Source organism: Lolium perenne, chromosome 1 (genome assembly GCF_019359855.2).
Source record: "Lolium perenne isolate Kyuss_39 chromosome 1, Kyuss_2.0, whole genome shotgun sequence".
Lineage (NCBI taxonomy): Eukaryota > Viridiplantae > Streptophyta > Magnoliopsida > Poales > Poaceae > Lolium > Lolium perenne.
This window is the reverse complement of record NC_067244.2, coordinates 242,339,904-242,347,926: the sequence shown is the minus strand read 5'-3', so window position 1 is coordinate 242,347,926 and position 8,023 is coordinate 242,339,904. Positions and strand designations below refer to the sequence as shown.

At 47.7% G+C, this 8,023-nt stretch overlaps 1 protein-coding gene across 2 annotated transcripts; it reads left to right on the top strand.

Moving 5' to 3' along the window:
* Nucleotides 1-1,806: 1,806 nt before the first annotated feature.
* LOC127327430 (phosphoethanolamine N-methyltransferase 1) lies at nucleotides 1,807-7,486 on the top strand. 2 transcript variants are annotated; one of them, XM_051354202.2, is made up of 12 exons: nucleotides 1,807-2,112; nucleotides 2,235-2,359; nucleotides 4,773-4,910; nucleotides 5,008-5,148; nucleotides 5,355-5,498; nucleotides 5,705-5,815; nucleotides 5,894-6,035; nucleotides 6,169-6,449; nucleotides 6,545-6,706; nucleotides 6,803-6,856; nucleotides 6,996-7,070; nucleotides 7,159-7,486. In XM_051354202.2, the coding sequence occupies exons 1-12, from the start codon at nucleotides 2,085-2,087 to the stop codon at nucleotides 7,252-7,254; spliced, it is 1,497 nt and encodes a 498-aa protein (XP_051210162.1). In that variant the 5' UTR covers nucleotides 1,807-2,084; the 3' UTR covers nucleotides 7,255-7,486. The 2 variants fall into 2 exon arrangements, with proteins under 2 accessions (XP_051210162.1, XP_051210163.1); XM_051354203.2 differs by lacking the exons at nucleotides 1,807-2,112; nucleotides 2,235-2,359 and adding an exon at nucleotides 4,505-4,656.
* The last annotated feature ends 537 nt before the right edge of the window (nucleotides 7,487-8,023 follow it).

The following is an 8,023-nucleotide window of genomic DNA, read 5'->3' as shown; positions in this document are numbered from 1 at the left end:
CTTTTGACAATTGATTCGATCCTCTCTTTGTCCCTCGACTCCCCCTTATATAGGAGGCGGAGCCGAGGGATTCGTAATACACAAGTTACACAGTCCGGGAGGGTTTCGTACCCGTCCCGCAAGATTACAAGTAGTACTTCCTAATACAACTCTAGCTTTCCTTTATAATAACTTGGGCTTCCGAATCTTCTTATTCTTCGAGTTACGGGCCTTCAGTAAACCCCGGGTACCATCTTCGGCAGGCCCATTGGGGATGCCTATGTCACCTGCTGTCCGGTTGCGTGGGGATGTGTAGGCTCGATTGCTCCGGGCGAAAGCGTGACCCGTGGATGTCGTCGTCCTCCTTGGGGGGCGGTCGTGGAGCTCTCCGACCTTCACCACCCTCGGGTTCACGTCTTCGGGTGAAAGCCTAGATCATGCCTTGTGGGATCGAACGACGGCGTCGTTCCATCGTCGCTTCCCCTCTTGAGGGCGTCTGTCTTGAAGACTGCGATCCCCTTCACGCACTCCGGCGGGCTGGCCGCACACGACATCTGGGTTGGCAGGAGGTCAACTGGAGATGCGGGTGTTCCGGGTGGAGGCTTGGAGGCAACGACGGTGGTGGTGACCGAGATTTGGTTGCGGCAAGGTCATGTTAGTCGGCTCTGTTCCGGCGTGTCCGAATGTCTTCGTGGTGGTCTCCTCTTGCTGTGAAGTCGAAGCTGCCCTTGGTGGTGTACGATGACATTTGAGGGGCGGTCCGGTGAAGGTTCTATTCGGCGCTTGTCTTGCGCATCTCCTCTCCAAGGCTCGTCTTCAGAATCGAAGTTGCTGGTCTCTCCTTGAAAAGCCATATGTTTGGCATAGGCCGACTTGAGCTTCTTGTGTAGCTTTTATGGGTAGTCAGGGTGGCTAGGTGTGCCCCTTGTGACGGTGTGTGGTTGTGGATGTGCTTTGGCACTGTTGTTGTTGGTTTTCGCCCGGTTTTCTCCTAAAAACCGGGCACCTTCTGCTTAATGAATGGATGAGGCAAAACTTTTGCCTTCATTAAAAAAAAAACGAGCTATTCTTCTATTAAACTTGCTGTGAGAGAGATGCTGGGGTTTAGGGTGTAGGGATGATTGTTAGTAGTAGGAGGGTACGGCGGCGAGTATGTCAAGTCTCACGCTCTATGCACCGTGACAAGAGTTTCACGCTCTTTGTGTCTCGTCGACGCGGTGCTTTCTTTCAGCTCGACGGTTTGCGATAACAAACATGAGAAATCATCTGATATGGTTGATCTTATATTTGGTCCGTTCCAGAGTTCTGTCGTTGTTTTTTCTTTTTCATGGAAAGTTCTCGTCGTTGTTTTAGTTCGAAAAAAAGGAGAGGGTAGAATCTTTGGCGGGCCCGGTGGGTAAAACTTGGTGCTGAGAAGAACTTTCACCCTGTACCTTGAAAGCGCGCGCGAGCGAGTGAGAGCGATGCATGTGGTGCGGGAATAATCGCCTCGCTCGTCCTGGTCCGGCATAGCACTGTCACGGTACGGTGTCCCCCGGCCTGGTGCGGCCATTGGCGAGCCGAAGAGATTCTTTCCTCCCCGCTCGCCGCGGCCGCGCGCGCTTTGATCCACGGATGGAGACTGATCGAGGAGAGTGACGACGCGCACCAGCAACCAAATTGCGCGCTCGCACACTGCCACTCGGCCCCGCGAGAACCTCCACGGCCCCACCCAGATCCACCCCGGGATTCGTTTCCGCCACCGTGGCACTGCCGCGCGCGACGCCCGGCATGATCTCCGTCCCGCGCGCGCGGCTATAAAAACCAGCGACCCGTTCGCCGGAGATCCACAACACACGCTTGACACTCCACCGCAGCAGCACAAGAGGTTCTTGGTGGCTCCTCTCCCGTAGGCGTCGGGAGCCGTTGATATATGCAACAGAGGGGCCTCTCCAACAACCGCCGCTCTCGCGGCTTCTCCCGATCCCGCCTCGCCGTCGAGGGCGCCTGAACAAACCACCCCAACAAAACTTAAACCACACTCTTTCAACGCAAGCACAGTTTCTGAACTTGCAGTGAACATTCCTCTGCGTTTTCTCTGCCTGTAAGAGAACCTTTGAAGGAGGATGGAGACCATCACCGTCGTCGAGAACGGTGAGCCGGTGGACGCCGGATAATGCTCTCTCTTTTGTTCTTGTTGCTGTTGGCCGGATCGTGATGGAGCTAGTTCTTGGCTTTGCGTGCCTCGCCATACCCTGACGATGGTTGATCTGCAGGGTTCGTGGAGGTGGAGCGCAAGGTGCAGAAGAGCTACTGGGAGGAGCACTCCAGGGACCTCACCGTCGAGTCCATGATGCTCGACTCACGCGCAAAGGACCTCGACAAGGAGGAACGGCCCGAGGTACCACCAATTTCACTTGCCGTATATCTCCTTATTCTGATGCGCGTGGCCTGAAGAGAGATACTAGATCCTTCTTTTGTCATGCAAAAGAAAAAAAAACAATCTTCATAATTTCTCGTACTATATCTCTTCCTCTGCATGCATGCGGTGTGGTTGGCTTTCCGCCATCGGAAGAAAAGCCGCGATAGGGACTGGACTGGTACCAATTCGCTTCGGGGCAGACCTGTCTGTCGGCCAAAGATAATGAATCAACGTTAGCGTCATGCGCTGGGCAAGACGCTGATGCTAGGTTTTTTCTTTTTCTTTCTCTACCATGTCAATTTCTGTTTCCTCACCACTACACTCACGCCCACCCCTGGGCTTGCGTCAAATCTCGGCTTTCCATTTATGATCAGGAGCCTCTCAGAAAGATGACAGGGTTGTTGTCTGTCGGATCGCTGAAAGCAGTGTAATTTTTTTTTACCTTTCTTGTGATAAATGTTGACAGGCAACCAATAGCGTAGTGGAGGACTGGGCTGCCTATGTGTTGGGAATCGATTCTGACTGACAACCTTGCAACTCACTCTAAACTGCCGCTAGAACCACATAATTCATGATTGAATTGACAATTTAATCATCGTGTGCTTCTCACTTATTCTTGATCCCTATCTTTGTCACTGTTGAAGTGTATAAGTAGGTTGCACTAGCCACCCATTTTTATTTACTTTTGGTTGTGTTGCCGCATGAAACTTGTCATGGTATTAGAGCCTATGGTCTCAAGTTCGTGCCCCGAGTTTTGCAATTTATCCTAAAATTATTGTTGCCCCTCGGTTTCCACTAGTTCAAAATTCTAGTTGCGTTGCCTAGCGCATGAACCTTGTCCGTCGTAACCAAGGAAGAAGTCCACACAACCCCCAATCCTATCCCGATTAGAGTAATTCAACCCTGACCTACTGAACTAGGCATTCAATCCCTAGCCCCACCAAAACCATTTGACTCCAATTTAGGCTATTATGGAAGATTATTTTGCTGACGACATGGAATGCCATGGAGGCATTCGCTGCTTTGCTGAATTGAAATATTTCCATCACCGCTCCATGTTGGTTCGAAGTTCTGAAGTTATTGCTTCAAATTTTGGTTAAAAGTTCAAATTGCCTAGAAAAATCATTTTTCCCCAAAAAATAATATCCTGCCACTACTGTTTTAATTCTTGCTCAAACTGGGAAATATTTCACGATAAAATAGCTCCAAAGTTTGTTGCTTTCAATTTTGTCTGAAATTTCAAACTACATAGAAAAAACAAAACAAAAAATCAATGGATGAAAAAAATTCAGGAGAAAAAGAATCGTCCGGTTCTTGCTTTAAAATTGTGCTGAGAATCCTAATCATACAAAAAAAAGAGAAAAAAGAATTGCAAAAAATGTTGTAATTTCAACCCTGAAGATCAAAATTTCCAAGATAATGGTTAAAATGGAAATATATGCATGGGAAAAAACAAAATTGGGTGTGGGGACTTGCTCACTACCACTAAGCCACTTGGCTTACAACTTGAAACCACCACAGAACCAGGTTTGTTGGGCTCATCTATTATGGCTGGGTGCGGATTGGACTCCCCTGCGTCTCACCGGAGCTGAAGAAGAAGGATAAGAGGGAATCGTAGGTGGTTTCCACTACTCATCAGTTGAAAAGAGGATTGGAGGTAAAAAAATGGTCAATTCAAGACCAAGAGCAACTCACGCGTCCTGAAAAAAAAAGGACGGTCCAGTGACATATGATTCATTACACTGGGAATCTTGCAGGAAAAATTGCATTGGGATGGATGCAACATTGTATTATACAGTAACAACATATGCCATTGTATTAGACAGTATAGCTTATATATTATAATCATGACTTTATAAAAAAGACAAGCACACGACGGATTCCCCTATAAACTATGCCATTTTTTGTACCTAATCTTGGACAACCATGGGCTATGGGCCTATGGCTCTTTCTTTCCCCCTCCCCTGCAGTCTCTCTCCGTCTGCCCACCACGATTCTCTGCTCTTTCAGCCCCCTAATGGCCACTCGTCAGAGCATTCTTTTAGCTATTTGATTCGCTTGTCGCATAGCGTCATCATCATCATTGAGCACGTTGCTATTGCTCATCATCGCGATCGGACCCCCGATAAAAGGGAGGACCTTGCAGTCTCCATTGCACACACTCACACGCGGACCAATCGTCTCCAGGAGATAGACGTAGAGTGAGCATGGCCGAGGCAGAGCCGACGCGAGAGGAGACACTGGCAGAGCTCGAGCTCGAAACGGATCATGAAGCGGTGGGTGGGTGGGACTAGCCCCCAAGATCGGACACGAACACTGACACTGTTCCACCATTATATTCAACAGTACCAAGGTGTGACTTACAGACTTACAGTGTTGATCTGACCTGCAGGTGCTGTCCATACTCCCGTCCTACGAGGGCAAATCGGTGCTGGAGCTCGGCGCCGGCATTGGTCGCTTCACGGGGGAGCTGGCCAAGGAGGCCGGCCATGTCCTGGCGCTGGACTTCATCGACAGTGTGATCAAGAAGGTGAGCTACCTTTCTTGTCCATGCTTGGTAGCTGGAATTCAGAGATGAGTCCGGGTCAGTAAGTTTCTCCACTTCTCTGATCTGTGATTTTCTGCAGAACGAGGAGATCAATGGGCAAATCTACAAGAACATCACCTTCAAGTGTGCCGACGTCACGTCGCCGGAGCTCAAGATCGAGGACAACTCCATCGACCTCGTCTTCTCCAACTGGCTGCTCATGTACCTCAACGACGAGGAGGTACGCAGGATCAGGCCGTACTTCAATCATGCGTTGATAAAAGAAAGAAAGAGATTAATTACTTCAGTAAAAAAACAGATATATTACCTCCGCTCCAAAATATAAGCCTATTTAGAAAGCTAGTTTAGCTTACTAATGGAGGTAGTAACTTTTTTGTTACTATTACAACGGTCGCAACTTATAACCGCTATTACCTTGTGCTGTAGGTTGAGAAGCTGATTGGCAGAATAGTGAAATGGCTGAAGGTTGGTGGGCATATTTTCATCAGGGAATCGTGCTTTCACCAGTCCGGAGATTCCAAGAGGAAAGTGAACCCAACGCACTACCGTGAGCCAAGGTTTTACACCAAGGTTGGCAGTCTAACTCTGAATCTTTTTTTTTTTTCGATGTACTTCCACCTGAAGTCTATTGTGCTGCAACTTTCTGAACCCACTTATCATTTTGCTAGATAATCAATGGGTGCAAACTTCTAATTGTCATATCCATAGTGGTGACCGATAGATACTGCTTTCGCTATCTCATTAGTTGCTAACTGTTTTCCATTTATGATAAATAGATATTTAAGGAATGCCACTCCTATGACCAAGAAGGGAACTCTTTTGAGCTTTCTCTGGTAACTTCCAAGTGCATCGGAGCTTATGTGAAAAGCAAAAAAAACCAAAACCAGGTACTTTCTTTTGCTTTTATGCGACTATCGCATCCGTGCGGTTCAGCGAAAATTAATGACAAAGTCTCCGTATCATAGATATGTTGGCTATGGGAGAAGGTCAAGTCAACAGATGACAAAGGCTTTCAGAGGTTCCTGGACAATGTACAGTACAAATCCACTGGGATCTTGCGTTACGAGCGTGTGTTTGGAGAAGGTTATGTTAGCACCGGCGGATTCGGTGAGTTTCCTAATTTCCTTTGCCTGAGCATTAAAGATCAGTGGTTGTCTTTTATCTTCAAGAAAACACTGAAATCTAGTGATTTACTAATACCGTACACTGTTAATAACAATACTTGCAACATAAACAACAGAGACCACTAAGGAATTTGTGGACAAGCTGGATCTGAAACCAGGCCAGAAGGTGCTTGATGTCGGATGTGGCATCGGAGGAGGCGACTTCTACATGGCTGAAACCTATGACGTCCATGTCCTCGGCATCGATCTTTCCATCAACATGGTTTCGTTTGCGATCGAGCGCGCCATCGGGCGCTCATGCTCGGTTGAGTTCGAGGTTGCTGACTGCACCACGAAGGAATATGCAGAGAACACGTTCGATGTCATCTACAGCCGTGACACCATCCTCCACATTCAAGTATGTTTCACTCCATAGAATGTACTATTGTAACTCATTTTGTATCTATAGGTAACTGGTAATAATTCTGACAAGTGGTGCACTTGATTCCACAGGACAAGCCTGCTTTGTTCAGAAACTTCTTCAAGTGGCTGAAACCTGGGGGCAAAGTCCTGATCAGTGACTACTGCAGGAACGCTGGGAAGCCATCAGACGATTTTGCTGCATACATCCAGCAGAGAGGTTATGACCTCCATGATGTGAAGACCTATGGAAAGGTTTGCTTCTGCTTCTACAGTAAAATTTGCATGAAACTTCGGCAGATTTGTTCCAAAGGGTTAACCATTCTGACCTCTACTTACACATGACCCCAGATGCTTGAGGATGCCGGTTTCCACGATGTTATCGCTGAAGACCGCACCGACCAGGTTATCACCTCCCCTTCTCTGAATCCACTGCCGATGTCAAGCTATTCCTGTTTCCTGATCATTTTCATCTACAATCACTGGTCAAATGTAAGAATTTCTTCAGAAGCTAACATTACTGTTCTTTCATGTGTTGTTTCAGTTCCTGAGGGTCCTAGAGAGGGAGCTGGCTGAAACTGAGAAGAACAAAGAGGCCTTCTTGGCAGACTTCACCCAGGTGACTTTCTGAACCCCTGTTTCTTCTGTGCCTTTTCTTCTTCATCATCTCTGGTTTCTCACTCCATCCGTGTATGTTCTGTCACCAGGAGGACTACGACGACATTGTGAACGGTTGGAGCGCGAAGCTGAAGCGGAGCTCTGCCGGCGAGCAGAAGTGGGGGCTGTTCATCGCGACCAAGTGATCTGGCCGCCCACAGGGACACCATGTCACCTGATGATCCGGAAGCAGAGCGGCTTCAGTTCATCGTAATAAATAAGAGAATCGGTGCTCGCCCGATCCTTCTGAGGCCATGCTAGTGTTGCGTGATTGTTGTTGCAGTGGCCTGATTAGGCACCCGATATGTAATAGATGTGTATTGTACTAGTATTTGTGAATTTGCAATGTGATGTGATGTGTGGGAGGTTTTGCATGAACTATGTGGGTAAGATTTAGGTGTTTCGGCCCTTTTTCGACAAAAAAAACATATATTAATATCGCGGAGATACCAATTATACCTACCTTCTGCAACAACATATTGCCCTACCGGCAAATAAAGAAAGAAGAATTACAAAAAAGAAAACCCTACTACAGTGATCCATTCGTACTAAAAATGGCGGCTTCAAGAAGAAAACAGTGCACACGCGTTGTGGTCGTCCGATCAAAGATCTTAGGTTTTCACCCTGGAGAAAGTCCTCGCTTGTAGAACAATGCGTTTCATAAGGTCATTGCCAGGCACAACCAATTAAGGCCAGAACCTGGATTTTCACCCTCCAAGGTAAGACTTTGAACTTCTCATGTGTTGATGCCCCCACTAACGATGCCGCTGCGCCAAGTCACGAAACACTAAGCCAATTCCTCATCGCCACACAGAATAGAACCACCATTGCTAGTCCACAGATCCCCGCTTCAATGACATCTTCGTCGGCGGACTTCACCGTGGAACGAGAAAGCGTGCTCCATGATGGTAACAA